The 15,753-nt window shown below is 40.8% G+C and overlaps 1 protein-coding gene across 2 annotated transcripts in view; it reads right to left on the reverse strand.

The window, feature by feature from the left end:
* The window catches only part of RALGAPA2 (Ral GTPase activating protein catalytic subunit alpha 2), a 192,220-nt gene that overhangs the window by 143,988 nt on the left and 32,479 nt on the right, over positions 1 to 15,753 (reverse strand). For both annotated transcript variants that reach the window (XM_087721899.1, XM_087721898.1), the window contains exons 11-15: positions 12,550 to 12,723; positions 8,479 to 8,607; positions 6,545 to 6,693; positions 3,210 to 3,321; positions 631 to 868 (exon numbers count right to left, since the gene is read on the reverse strand). In XM_087721899.1, the coding sequence (XP_087578025.1) occupies positions 631 to 868; positions 3,210 to 3,321; positions 6,545 to 6,693; positions 8,479 to 8,607; positions 12,550 to 12,723 (802 nt within the window). The remainder of the gene's footprint in view (positions 1 to 630; positions 869 to 3,209; positions 3,322 to 6,544; positions 6,694 to 8,478; positions 8,608 to 12,549; positions 12,724 to 15,753) is intronic.

Genomic DNA, 15,753 nt, shown 5'->3' on the forward strand with positions numbered 1-15,753 from the left:
AGAGAAGCAACTTAGAACTGAGGAGAAATTTCCTGACAGTTAGAACAATTAATCAGTGGAACAGCTTTCCTCCAGAAGTTGTGAATGCCCCAACACTGGAAGTCTTTAAGATGTTGGATAACATTTGTCTGAAGTGGTGTAGGCTTTCCTGCCTAGGCAGGGTGTTGGACTAGAAGACCTCCAAGGTCCCTTCCAACTCTGTTATTGTATTATTTTTCAGACATTAAGAGTATTTCCAATGACACTGCTAGGATAGGTATTTTTTTTTAAATTATCATTCCAGAATTATGAAAATAAATAACCAATAAACATTTCTTAGATTTCCACTAGGTTCTGCATTGAAATAAAGTATTATCTATTTTTGAATTTGATCACAAGAAAATAAACCGCTTACACATGTTGGAGAATGTCAAATTCTCCTGAGTAGATAAAACAGGTACTTTTTAGGGGAAATCATATATAGAGACCTCATGTAAACACATGATCTCCTTGCATGACAAGAGCCCTTTATATATTTAGAATAAGCTATAAAATTGCATTGGAATGCAATATTTGTTTTTAGTAAATAAATAGCATTTACCATTTTTCTCATTTTATACAAATAATTCCATTCATTTCCTTATCAGTTACCTCTTCCTTTTTGTATTTTCTCTTTTTGTTCACTTAGCTTATCTAGTGGCAAGTTGGTCATTTCAACGCCGTACACTGTTCTTGCTAAAACAGATGTTAGAGAATCCATTATATTAGCCCATTCCATTATTAGTTCTTCCCAATCTGTAAGGGAGGATAGTACACGTAGCAACTCGTCCCAGAGCTCACGAGAAATATAAACACTCAAATTTGCCCGGATCCAAGCCACGATGAGAGTCTGTGGTTAAAAGATAAGGAAGAAAGGAGAACAGATTGGATTATCATCTTGAAATGAATGAAATTCAAATGAACTGGTTTCTAGGTAATCCTTGATTTATAACCATTAATTTAGTGACTGTTCAAACGTTACAATGGCACTTTAAAAAGTGACTTATGACAGTTTTCACACTTATGAGAGCTGCAGCATTCACCACAGTCAGGTGATCGAAATTTAGATGCTTGGCATTTATGACAATTGCAGTGTTTCAGGAATCATGTGATAACCTTTTGTAACCTTCTGAGAAGCAAAGCGAATGGGGAAGCATACTAACAAACAGCTACAGTGATTCACTTAACAACTGTGGCAAGAAAGGTCGTAACATGGGGCAAAGATCATTTAACCACAGTCTTGCTTAGCAATGGAAATCTAGAGCTCGACTGTGGTCGTAAGTTAAGGATTATCTGTGCATATTTCTAAAGAAAGGAGAAGATAGATACATTTACACCGGATTAAAGTGTTATTTCAGGTTGATTCTCTAACTTGAATAAATATACACTCCGTAAACCATTCTGTTAATATAATGTTCCCATTGTAAAACAGTTTAATCTGACAACAGAAAGACCTGTTGCAGAGTTGTGCTACTTCCAGAATTGTATCTCTGAATATATAATATATAGTAAGATCAATACCTATAAGCCTATCCCTAATTTATTTAATGGGAAGTAAAATTGTTATTTCAAACAAATTCCATCTAGTTTTGAGAAACTATTTCAGTCTTAGAGCATGAAGAGGCCTATATTCAGAACAATAGATATGTCATTTATTCCACCTCCATTTTCCTGTTCTCTATGCTGAAATCTCAGGAATAAACGTTGGTTATATTGCAGTATTAAAACTACAAATTTAATTGCAGGAAGTGACTGACATAGACAAGGTGTTTAATGATGATTCAAAATTATGGAAAGGGTGCCTTAGGGCTTGTAAAACACACATCTAGCTGTTGTAAAATGTTGCACACACACACACCACCGTCCTGGCCTTCCGCACAGCCCTCAAGAACTGGCTAGCCCGTCAGGCCTGGGGACAAGGATAGTTACCACTCCCGAATGATGAATGTATGTTGCTTATTACTTTTATTATATGTGTCTATGTCATTGTTTGTACTTCCCCTCCCTGATTTTATGTGAGCCGCCCTGAGTCCCCTCAGGGAAAAGGGCGGCCTACAAATGTTAATAAAATCAAAATCAAAAAATCAAAATCACATGATCTCAATCTGGGTATGTGGCAACCTGTTGCACTTACGAATAGTTGCCAAGCAGCCTGCCACGATGTGATCACCATTTGTAATCTTATATGCTAGGTTCCCCCAACAGGCAATGGGGGGAAAACAGCTGAAAGAGCTGCCTGCTGAGGGGAGTGAAACTCCTTTAGCAGGATGGAGAAATGGAGCATAGATCCCAAAGAGCTAAGCTCCATTTCTCCAGCCCGACGAAGGTGTTCCCTTCTGTGCAAGGCGAATTGAACTCGTTTAGCAGAAATAGAACTCAGATCCTAAGTTCATGCAAGGAAAGATGTTCCTTTCCCTATGTGGAGGAGAGCGCAACCCTTTCGCCAGAGCTGAGAAACATAGCTCAGATCCTGATGATTTGAGCTCCATTTGTGCACTCCACATGAGTTACCTGTCAGGTGCAAAGGGCAGCTGGCATCCTTCAACAGGCAGATCTTTTAGCAAGTCTCTAGAGATGAAAGGGAGGCAAGATCCAAGCAGGATTCTAAGCTTCTGATCAGAGAGGGAGCATTATAAGGTAAGAGTGTGGGATGCTCAGGCAGGTGGGGAAGGCCCTGGGATGCCTGGCACACACCATACTCAAGTATCTCTTTGTTCAGGGACTGAAAATTGTCCTTGCATTTAGCCAGAGAGCCTTTTCATCTTCTGAGTGGAGCATCCTGGTGTCCCGTCCCCCCAGAAGCACCCTGCATCCCTGGCGTGGGACTCCCTCCACTTAACCTCAACTTTGAGTACAGAGACTGCAGTCTTTGAGCAAAGCAGTCATGTGGGTAGTCAGATCACTTAATGACCACTTCACTCAACAACTGAGATTTCAATCTCAATTGTGGTCATTATACAAGGAATAATGAATATAATATACTACAACATTTAATGTTCTTATCATTTATATGCTTCTAAATGTATGACAAATGTATGATCTTGCTATACCTTGCTATATTGTGCTATAAAATATAACTATGCAATGTAATTATTTTCTGTGCAGCTGAGACTAGGCGGGGTATAAATTTAATTAATTAACTATAGCACTTAAAACAATGTTTAAATTGCTCTACAAAAAATGAGACATACCCGAAATAGTGAAGCCGCTAAACTTTGACCAAATGCATCCTTTATTTGATCATCTTTGGAGTTGCTCATGACAGCTTCTGTTATGCTAAGAAGTATTTGCAATATATGCTCCCTAGAATAAAATTTTAAAATATATATTATACATATGAAAAATGTATGAAAAATTTGCTAATGGCATCTTAACATTTTCTCATAATAATGTTGACACTACCATCATAGGTACTTCTAGCAGCTCTTAAAAAGTTGCAAAGAGAAGCAAATATTAGGATTGTGCACACTTAAAAATTAGGTTCCACCACAAAACCGCATTCGACCAAAGCGCGCTTGACGAAACCGCGTAGCTGACGTCACCACAGGGCGACAACAGCGCGGAGACAGAAGCACGCTGTAAACGCTAAACCTAAAAATAACCCCTAAACCTAAACCTAACCCCCCTAAACCTAATCCTAAACCTAACCCTAACCCTTAACCTAACCCTAAACCTAAACCTAATCCTAACCCTTAACCTAACCCTAAACCTAACCCTAATCCTTAACCTAACCCTAAACCTAACAGAACGGTTGCTCTGCTGGCAACTGATGGGCCACAACACAAGGTTGCAAAATGGGGCAAAACTAATTTAACAAATATCTCACTTAACAACTGAAATTTTGGGCTCAATTGTGATCACAAGTTGAAGACTACATGTACTAAAAAGGGATTTGGGCCTTATATAAACACAACATCCCTTTACTAGTCATTAAAGGAGCTTGTCTTGTTTTGAGGCATCAGTACCAGCTTAAAAAAAAAAGATTCCGTTGTTTTAAGACGCCTGCTCCCTAAAATTAGTGCAAGTCTTAAAGCAGTGTAACTAATCTTTCATTCAGACCCATATGGAAAGCACATATTTAAATACCAGCAGAAAAATATTATAACCACAAGCATTTTAAGTATCGTATTATTCATTTTCTAAGAGTGCACAACCCCAAATAATATTTTAATCCTAGGTTTCCCCAACTTAACTATCCTAAATACAGGCAATCTTTGTTTAATAACCATTTTTGTTTGGCAACCATTCAAACTTACAATGGCACTGAATGAGTGGTACTTATAAGTGGACCTTGCACTTAACTAGCACCATGTTCCACAATCATGGGATAGCAATTTGCTATTTTTCTTGTCAGTTCCCACAAGTAAAGTCAATGGGGAAGCTGGCAGGAAATTGAAAATTTTGGTTACATGAGCTCCTCGGTTAATGACCTGTGTGGTCCTTGCTTAACTGTGACAACCTGAACTGTGGGAACTGCTGTCACTAAGTGGCACAGTCACCTGGTATTACAGCACTGCTTAATGACAGAGTTTCCAGTCCCAATTATTGTTGGTAAGTAGAGTTTACCTGGATGTAGTTTTTACCTTTTAGTATTCATATTAATGACAATGCCAGGGAATTCTAGAAGGTAAAGTCTACATATTTGGACAACACCCACGTTAGAGCAGCTGTATGATTTTGTATTTAAAATATTTTCATTATGACATGTAATCATTTTACTAATAAATCTAAACATAACGTTCCCTTTATTAAAATATCAAGCTATCTATTTTTGTTAACTGAAGAAATAGTAATAATATGACAAATCATTTAGATTCAACATTATCAAAAGAGTTTTCAACTGAAATACAATTAAAAAAAGTAAGTCATTGCGGAATGTCAGAAGTGAAACTTCAAGTCAAAAGTGTATTATGCCTTCTATAGCAGGGGTCTCCAACTCCCAGTCTGTGGATTGGCAGAGGTCCGTGGCATGCCAGCAAGCAAACAAACAAACGAATCCCCATCCATGGGATGCAGGCAGCATGCAAAATCACTACGCTGCAATCCACGAAAAAACCTTTCTCCATGGAATCAGTCCCTGGTGTTGAAAAGGTTGGGGGCCACTGTTCTATAGGGCAGTGTTTCTCAACCTTAGCAACTTGAAGATGTCTGGACTTCAACTCCCAGAATTCCCCAGCCAGCGAATGCTGGCTGGGGAATTCTGGGAGTTGAAGTCCAGACATCTTCAAGTGGCCAAGGTTGAGAAACACTGCTATAGGGTACAGACCTTCTGAGGTCTTTTTATAGAAGCTCTTTATGCTATCATAGCACTTAGAAATTAAAAAAAAGAAAAATTAAAGCTAAAGTCTTCAATAAGAAATATGATAACCACCCCTGGTTCCTGGCTTCTTTGCCTTATTTTTTGATAGTTTTGGCCAGGAGAAGGCTGCATAGAGGATTAGAACCCAAACGGGCAGAACTTGGTAGATGCAAACTATTCATATGGATAAATAAAAAGCTGTGTCTCTCTAATATATTCTATCTGTTACTACTGTGATTTGCAAACCTCATTATAAAGCATTTGCTCTATTTTAAATATATTTACATTACTTAAATATTTAGTATTTCAAATCAGGTCTTATCTAAACCAAGTAATAAAACATGTTTTATAAAACAAAGTATAAGTGTTGAGTAAATTATTTTTATTAGCCTTTAGTTTTATTTTTTTTTAAATTCAATTTCCATAGCCACCCATCTCAATCGATGGCAATGATTTCAACTATACTTTGATTTTTTAAAAAAAATAATGTCCTAAAACTATGTCCTGAAAACAAATACAATCCATCATGGAAGCTTTTCATTCATTTCCCCATGATTTGGAAAGATCACAATATAATTCTGCATTTTTTCCTTATGGGCAGAAAAGCCCAATATAAATTAAAATTGAAGGGGTAAGAATTGACAGCATTCTATTTGTTCAGCAATGAAAACATGTATTTCAAATAATCTTGCCCTATAACAATATGTTTTTTTTCCTAGAAAACAAAACAAATTATCAGTGGAATATCCACATTACATTTGTGCTCTCAGAATTAAAAGGTGTCTAACTTATGCACTATCTGTCTTTTCAGATTTGTCGAAAGTCTGGACATTCATTCTTATCCATTAACTGCTCTCTAGAATTCCAGTTTGTACATAGATAATTTACAAAGGTGATGTATGTATATGAGTTATGAAGATATACCATATCTTCATAATTCAGATATACCAGATATCAGATATCTAGGAAAACTAGATAGGAAACTGGATAAGATAAACTAATTCTACTATGTAAGGTTATATTAATAGAAACTTGCAAATATGAAGGCACAAGCTTCCTGCCTCCATTATTAACTATTTGATTCATTTGGGCAGGTCTCTCCTAAATTTCTTTCTCTGATCATTAATCGACTGCCAGCTCCTATCTCTCTTGTCTGATTTTTTCCTAGGCAGCATTTCCTCCTCTTTCCCCAAGGTCATTCACACATTCTATTTCAGATAAACATACCAGGTCTTTTTATTCATTGGAACTTCCATTATCATGCGCCTATATATACTCAAAACTGCTCTGCAAGAATTTATTTGCTCTTTAAGTAGTTCAGGGGCTTCACTGCATGGTTCCAATAAAAATATGTTTGCAGAGTTTGTCAAAAATACCTTTATATTTTGAAAGATAGAGAGGAGGGAGAAGAGGGAAAGGGAGAGGGAGGGAGGGAGAGAGAGAGAGAATGAATATGAATCTATTCAGGTTATTTTGAATAATTTGAACAATATATTCTTCATGAAATTTAGGATTAAATTAATCTATTCACAAACAAAACATCACCCTTACAATAAGTCTTGCACATTTTAAATGATATATTTAGATAACTGCCATTTTTTATCATTCTGAGTTAAGAGAATTATAAATACATTTTATAATAGCATTTTCCTTTCTAATAAAAAGGCAATTTGCCCATTGAGCTGTTTTAGATTAAGAAACCTGACGGCCCTGAATTGAAATGAGAGCAAATATAGTCCTGGAATAGATATGCTATGGAGATGTGCATTAAATATCTTTTCTAAAAATCTATACACTAGGAAATGATCTGTATTCCAAAAGTTAACAGAATTCACCATAGTTGCAAACTAACCTCATTATAAAAAGTCTCTGGTGACCCAGTAACTCTAAAAAGCTTATATAGCCAGATTGTCCCTCTATATAAAGTAAATTTCAAAAATATTCTACAATTTCGTGCCTTTATGCTTAATTTAGACTGTCATAGTAATCTGAGAACAGGAGAACTGTTGGCAGTAAAGGGAGATGTTGGATCCAGAGCATTATGCAGTGAAACAACTGAAAATAGTACCTATGAACAGATTCTTATAACACAGAATTTTACATAGATGACCTGTGACTATGTGCCTGTCTTGCAAAAGTTAGGAGAATGCTTGAAAAAGGATGCAATGATCATGGGAAAAGGCCCTGATCAACTAAAATATTGAAGAGCCATCATAGAATTTCATCATAGTAATCATACAGAGAGACAGTTGTTGCAATGACTCATAGATGTTCTCAATCTTGGGTTACATAGAAACACATTATTTATTATTCTGGGGTTTAAAACAGTATATATTCAAAATGTTTTGAGTATAAAATTTCTTGCCTCAAACATGAATTGATTATTTTCAGCAGCAAAATGGGCTGCATCTGAGTACTCTGGAGTGTACAGAGAATTTCTGCTTATCTTTTAAAAACCACCTCTTAGAAGCCTTTTGATCTTGGTTCCTTTGATTCTTTTTGGGGGGGAGAGGAGATCACATTGAGGAATGTGAAGGAGAAAAAGGACAAAATACAGATGCTGATCAGGGATCTTCATATTTCTGGGGCCTTCTTTGTAACTGTGAATGTTGTACATTTTAAATTGTTGTTTTGTTTATTTATCCCCTTCCCTTGTTTATTGTAAGCCGCCCGGAGTCCTTCGGGAGTGGGCGGCATACAAGATCAATAAACTCAACTCAACTTTTATGATTTTTAAGTACATCTGGAGCTATTTGTGTTTCTTTTCTATTTCCTTTTAATTTTTTGCAGCTCAAATATGGTCTCTGAATATTTTGATTTTTTATACTTTTGATCCACCGCAGCAGTCCACCCCAAATTTAGAATAATTCTAGTTACAATTAAGATAACATCAAATGTATCTTTTGCTTTGCATTTATATCAATTCTAAAGGAACAATGTATTTCCTTTTGTCCAAAGCAAAATTTCAGTTTAATTATGGTAACAAATATAAATACAATTAACAAGTACAAAATATATTATACAAACTAAGAAAGCGATTTCTTTTGTATTATACAGTATATATATTTGTATATGTTATATGTATGTTTGTATATATGTAGTATGTATGTATGTATGTATGTATGTATGTATGTATGTATGTATGTATGTATATGTAATACCTGCAGTGTAGCTTGAAGTCCTGCTTTAACATTCTCATTTTCATCTTCTAATAAGCATCCTCTGGTAACAGCACTAGAGAAGGAGTAACTTCTTCCCCAACTTGAGGATCTTCTATGTCCAGACACAAGCTTTAGGAAAACGTATTAGTCAACATATGAGCACCCAGAATGTAACCCACACTTTGCACTTTACAATACAAAATACCATTTTTACTTGAATACCACTATTGAGGAAAAGGCAAGGGGAGATAATCTCCTAAGTATTTGGGCCACAGGGTCTATAATTGTCCACACAAATTTAGGAGGCTTTTAGAAGGAGAGGAACTGGTTCCATTTACAAAAATCTATACTAGATTAATAAGACTTTTACCAACAAAGAGGTGATGATTTCATACTATTTAAAATCAGATACAGTAATAATACAGAATAGAATAAAGATTGATCAGCCCATTTTGAATGGGCTAAATTAGTGACCCTGGCATTAAAACTCCTTTATTTGCTTTAGTGATATAATATACAAGGCAATAAATATTTTCAGTGGGGGCAAAAATGTCTGACAAAACATTTGTACAACTTGAAAAAAAATTCTAATTTTGTATTGGGATCAGTTTTACTGATTCATTTATTATCAACAGGTTTACAGAGTTACCTATTAATGATGAATAAATATGATTTAAACTATGTTAACCTATTGGAAATACAGTTTCAATTTCTTGACATTTCCATACCAGTTTAACACTGTGGCCTGTGTATCATTATTTGAATTAAATAAAAGAATACTGAAGGAAAGATTGGATTCCAAAATTGAATCACTCTACATAGAAGGATTAGAAGGGCAACTCATCAAATTTGCAGATGACATTAAACTGGCAGGAATAGCCAATATCCCTGAAGACAAGCTCAGGATCCAAAGAGATCTTGACAAACTTAATGGGCCCTATCTAACAAAATGAATTTTAATGTGGAGAAAAGCAAAGTTTTACATTTAGGCAGGAAAAATCAAAAGTATAAGTACAGATTAAGTGAGACCTGCCTCAAAAACTAGCCCTGAGAGGGACCTTGGAGTCCTAGTGAATGATCACTTAAATATGAGCCAGCGGTGCGCAGCAGCAGGCAAAAAAGCTAATACGGTACAATCCTGGGTTGTATAAACAGAGGCATAGAATCAAGATCACATGAATTATCAGTACTGTGTTTCCCCGAAAATAAGACAAGGTCTTATTTTCTTTTGACCCCCCCAAATATGGCTTGGGCCTTATTATTGGGGGTGAGCTTATTGTTTTGGGGTGGCTGCTCTCTTGCGAGCAGGCTCCCAAAGAGCCGGGCACAGCCTCAGGGGTGAAGCAGTAGTGCAACACAGCAGCCATGAGGTGACCACGCTCACGAGCAGCCACCCGGCAAGCCTCCTTTCCAGACGGGCACAGCGCCATTCACTGACTCAGAGATATCCTAAAGGCACCAAGCCATGTGAGCGCCTATTCCCCGCCCCATGGCTCCCGCAGCTGGGCGCCTTCGGAATACCCCTAGGTCAGTGAATGGCGCAGAGTCTTCTAGCAGCTAGCCCACAACCATAGAGTGCACTCCCACTGCCGGAAGACTCAGCAGCCAATCTCCAGAGTTTGGAAGCCGGAGAAGAGGTCATGCTAGGATGGCAGCGGCAACAGTGGTGCCCTGGCCCTGCAGGGAGAGCTGGGCCAGTGCATGGTGAGGCTGGGAGGCGCGTGAGCGGGGAGCGGAGCAGGTGCTCATGCTACCTCCCTCTCCAGTCATACAGAGCACCATTCACTGACCTAGGGTTATTCCGAAGGCGCCCAGTGGAGTCGGGGGCGGGGAACAGGCGCTCACATGGTTTGGTGCCTTTGGGATGGGCTGAGACTTTGGAAAAAGTTCAGAGAAGAGCAACTAAGATGATCAAAGGCCTGGACACTAAAACATATGAAGAATGGCTGCAGGATTTGAGTTTGGCTAGTCTAAAGTAAAGAAGAATTAGAGGCGATATAATAGCAGTATTGCAGTATTTGAGGGACTGCCAAAAAGAAGGGGTCCAATACAAAGCATCAGAGGGCAGAACAAGGCATAATGGTTGGAAATTAACCAAAGAGAGAAGCAACCTGGAATTAAGGAGACATTTCATAATAGTGGGGACAATTAACCATTGGAACAGCTTGCCTTCAGAAATCAGTGCCATCACTGGAGATTTTTAAGAACAGGCTGGGGGATCACTGGATTTCTTCTTCACCGGATCAGCATTGTAGTTCTCCTCCGCAGGTCCACGGAGAGGGGGGGGGGGGGAGATGGGACAAAGCCTCATGCAGCACTTTGCTGGCCACAACCTTTTTGGTTGGTAGAGTGCCGGCGAGGCTGAAAACGGGCCATTGAGGGGCCTCATGGGGCCTCTCTGCAGCCTGTTTTTGGCCAGCAGAGTGCTGCAGAGAGCCATGGAGGCCGAAAACAGGCCAGTCCTTCGATATATCCAGGCCGGCCCTGCAGACTACCTGCAGGCCAGATCCTTGAGTTTGACACCTTGTCTAGACAATGACTTAGATCTGATGTGGTTCCCATCTTCAAAAAAGGAAAAAAAATAGATCCAGGAAACTATAGACCTATCAGCCTCACCTCAATACCAGGGATGATTCTGGAAAAGATAATTAAGCAACGAATAAGCAAACACCTAGAAGTAAACAAAGTAATACCCAAAAGCCAACATGGGTTTGTCAAAAACAGATCATGCCAGACTAATCTTATTGCATTCTTCGACAAAGTGACAAAATTAGTGGATTAATGTAAAAAAGATGGAGACTCTAGAAAGAGTGCAGAGAAAAGCAACAAAGATGATTAGAGGACTGGAGGCTAAAACATATGAGGAACGGTTGCAGGAACTGAGTATGTCTAGTTTAGTGAAAAGAAGGACTAGGGGAGACATGATAGCAGTGTTCCAATATCTCAGGGGTTGCCACAAAGAAGAGGGAGTCAAACTATTCTCCAAAGCACCTGAGGGCAGAACAAGAAGCAATGGGTGGAAACTAATCAAGGAGAGAAGCAACTTAGAAATTTCCTGACAGTTAGAACAATTAATCAGTGGAACAGCTTGCCTCCAGAAGTTGTGAATGCCCTAACACTGGAAGTCTTTACGAAGATGTTGGATAGCTATTTGTCTGGAAATGTATAGGGTTTCCTGCCTAGGAAGGGGGTTGGACTAGAAGACCTCCAAGGTCCCTTCCAACTCTGCTATTGTATTGTATTGTATTACTTATCTGAAATAGTATAGGTTCTCCTGCTTGAGCAGGAGCCTGGACTAGAAGGCCACCAAGGTCCCTTCTAGATCTATTCTATTCTAAAATTGCAAACAGATGCTTTTGGAAAATTATAACAGGACATCCTAAAAGTTACTTTTCTTAGACAAAAGGATTTATACTATCAATTTTAATGTATCAATCTTTCATTTGGGTAAAAGTGTATTTAAGGAAAAAAGAATGAACATAAATAAACGTTTCTTCCAAATTAAAAATGCAATCCTAAGAATGATATGATTTTAAGCCCAGTCATTTCAGATTTAAAGATCAAAATTAGTTCGCATATATTTTTATTTTTTGACAAAAGAAATCCTCTGAAATGTATTGTAATGATCAGGACCAAAAGAAAAATGTTTACATCATTATAAAATGATTATTAAACAAAAGCTTTAGAAGAACACTTTAAGATTTATTCAACTTGTGCATGAATATGATACTAAGAAGGTTTTTAAGGAAAACAAGATCTTGATTCTGTTATACTTTTCATACCCAACCTTCCATGCTCAAAGCATATAATTAAATTTTTATGATAACTTATTCAAACACTTTATGATAAACAACAAAAGTGATAATTGTCAGAATTCCTCTGAAATTTGAAGGTGACTAAGAGAAAAAAGAGTACCTGAGTAGCAACAGATTGTTAGGGAAAAAGTGGAACTAAGTTTTCTATATACTATTTACATTACACTGAGCAACATCTCTGCTTCCATTATACAACTGTTTACACACTTCAATTGATTACATCACACAAACCCACAGACTATTCATAAAGACATACCTGTTTGCCATCGGTCTCTTCTGTTGAGTGTTCTGTAATGACATCATCATCTTGAGTAGTTTCCTTTGCATCTGGTTCTTCCATGAAGACAGGTTTTTCTTGTAGTATCCATTTCCTATAAACTTTCACAATCTTTTCAGTTAAGGATATCTCTGATGGTGGCAGCAAAAAAGCCTAAAGGGGAAGTAATAGATATGAGATTGAACTCAAAGTTCTCCATTTACCTACTTTAATCCATCAAGCTGTCATCCATAAAAGAAAAAGGGCGTTGGCACTTACCTGATACGCCTCTTCTCATAGTGGGGGGAGGAGTATCCAGACTGGGTTGACTTTGTCCTCTCATTGATTGCATTGAGTCAGATAAGCTCTTTGAGAGACATCCCTGGCCACCAGGTACTACCCAGTTATCGGCGAAGAACTCTATCCGACTTGTTGCACTATTCACTCCAGACTCTTATTCCAGTTATTAGCTTTTATTGGTTTAAACATCAATACATATAACTTTCTTTAAACAACGAACATAACGTTTAATCACAAAACACTGTCAGGAAGGGGCTGGATACTCCTCCCCCCACTATGAGAAGAGGCGTATCAGGTAAGTACCAACACCCTTTCGCCATAGTGAGGGGGAGGAGTATCTAGACTGGGACGTACCAAAGCCTACACATCCCTAGGGAGGGAGACCCCTGAGGCAACATGCCCCCAACTCATGCCTGGTGAGGGGGGCCCACGCTCTGTGGACCGCCTGTAACACCCTGCGGCTGAACGAGGCTTCTGCTGAGGCAAAAGAGTCCAATTTATAGTTGCTAACAAAGGGTGAGGGGGAAGCCCACGCGGCTGCCCTGCAGATTTCAGCCAAGGAGGCCTGTGTGGCCCAGGCTGTGGAGGTGGCTGCGCTATGCGTGGAATGAGCTGTGATATGACTTGGTGTTGACAGACCCTGTGATTGGTAAGCAGTGGCAATGCAGGTTCGCAACCACCTGCCTATGGTGGTGGAAGTTACCTTGTTTCCCAGAGACCCTGGCTGGAAGGAGACAAACAAGGCTTCGGATTTCCTGCTTGGCCTGGTTCTCCTGAGGTAGATCCTCAGAGCCCTCCTTACGTCCAGAGTGTGCCACTTCTTCTCTAATGGGTGAGAAGGATCTGGACAGAAGTTGGGCAAGATCAGTTCCTGTGCTCGATGGAAGCAGGAGCACACCTTGGGGATGAAAGATGGATCCAACCGTAACACTGTCTTGGTGGAACATGGAGAGATCCTCCCTGGTGGACAGTGCTTGCAGCTCGGATATCCACCTGGCGGAGGTGATGGCCACCAGGAAAGCCACCATAAGAGTCAGGACTTAAGAGAAACCATTCTTAAAGGCTCAAACAGAGCGCCTGTTAGAGCGTCCAATATCCTATGTAAGTCCCAGGAAGGGTACTTATGTACTGTGGGCGGTTTGAAATTAGAAGCCCCCTTGAGGAATTGCCTGACCATGGGGTGGTGAGTCAAACTCTGGTTCCTGCCACACAGGAGAACTGATGAGATGGCTGAAACCTGTCTCCTAATCGTTTTGGGAGCTAACCTTCTGTCCAGGCCCGCCTGGAGGAAGTCCAGAACCTGTGGCACCATGGCCTGGATAGGATCGCTCCCCGGGAGTTACACTATGTGGAAAAGGCCCGCCATGTAGAGCTGTAAATGCGCTCCCTGGAGGGTCTGCGGGTGGCCTGGATAGTCTGTATCACCTTGGGGGAGAAGAGGTCTTTCCTCAGGATGCTCAGCTCAAGTGCCAAGCGGCCAACTGGAGCCACTGAGGGTCTGGGTGCTCCAGCGACCCCTGGCTGAGGGATATCCTCTCCTGGGAGATTCTCCAGGGCTTCTCCACTGAAAGTGACTGGAGATCCGCAAACCATGGCTCCGGGGCCAGTGAGGGGCCAACAGAACCACTTCCGCCCCCTCCTGAAGGATTTTCTGAATGACCCTGGGGATCAGGGGTAAGGGTGGAAAAGCATACAGAAGACCCCTGGGCCAGGGGCTCCGCAGAGAGTCTGTCTCTTCTGCCCCCCGTGTCTGGTACCTGGAGAAGAACCTTGGGAGCTGGGCGTTGGGGGGAGTGGCGAATAAGTCGACTTCCGGGTGCCTGAAGTGCTCCGCCACCTCCTCAAAGATCGACGGCTGCAGCCTCCAGTCCGAGTTGTCCACCTCGGTCCGGCTGAGCCAATCAGCTCTGGTGTTGTCCACCCCCGCTATGTGTTCTGCCCTCAAAGACCGGAGGTTCCTTTCGGCCCACTGTCCCAGACGTTTGGCCTCCTTCATGAGGACCCAGAGTCTTGACCCCGGGAGTAGGAGCGTCTGGGGTATCGAGCCATCCTGAAGCTGCCCTTCTTCGGGGCAGTGGGTAGGACCTTCCTCTTGTCCTTGTTCTCGATCAGGAAGGGCTTCAGTGCTGAACCAAAGAGGAAGTCCCCTGTGAAGTGGGCCAATGCCAGGTGCCACTTGTGGCTTACGTCCGTCTGCCAATGCCGTAGCCACAGCAGCCTGCGTGACACCACCGATGAAGCGATCGCACTGGAGGCAAGCCTGGCTGCAGCTAAGATGGCGTCCGATGAAAACTGGATGGTTGCCACCAGCTTGTTGATGTCCTGATGCGATCGGACATCCACTATGGGGGTGCGCTGCTGTAGCTCCCGCAGCCACAACAAGGATGATTGGTTGATGAATGAGGCTCTGGTGGCTGCTTTCACTGCCCAAGCAGCCACTTGATGACCCCTCTGCAATGTGAGGTCGGCCTTCTTGTCCTCCAACTTCAGAGCATTCTCTGGCTCCCTGGGCATGTTGGTAGATGTATGCAGAGCCATGACTGGGGCATCGATGGAGAGCTGTGCCAGCACCTTAGCCAACTCCTGGTCCATGTTAAAGAACATCCTGTCCGTGGATAAGGGTGAGGGACCTGTGGTAGGAGATGCCCATTGGCACCTGACCAGATCAAGGAAGGCCTTGGGCGTGGATATCGTGTCAGCCTTGATGGCCTGCTCGTTAAAGATGTTCTCCGCTGAGAAGCCCTGGCATTGAGGCGGCACTTCTGTTGCTCTGTTGCCTAGCTTGGATTGCTGTCTTGGCTTTGAAGAACAGAGACTTGAACAATGAGGGCTGGAACAACCCGGTGAATGTTTGTTTAGGAGGCATGCCTTCATCCTCAGACAGCTTGTCCTCCCTAATCTCAC

Source organism: Thamnophis sirtalis, unplaced genomic scaffold (assembly GCF_051295495.1).
Source record: "Thamnophis sirtalis isolate CommonGarterSnake01/CBP01778 unplaced genomic scaffold, rThaSir2_p1.2 scaffold_8, whole genome shotgun sequence".
Classification (NCBI taxonomy): Eukaryota; Metazoa; Chordata; class Lepidosauria; order Squamata; family Natricidae; genus Thamnophis; species Thamnophis sirtalis.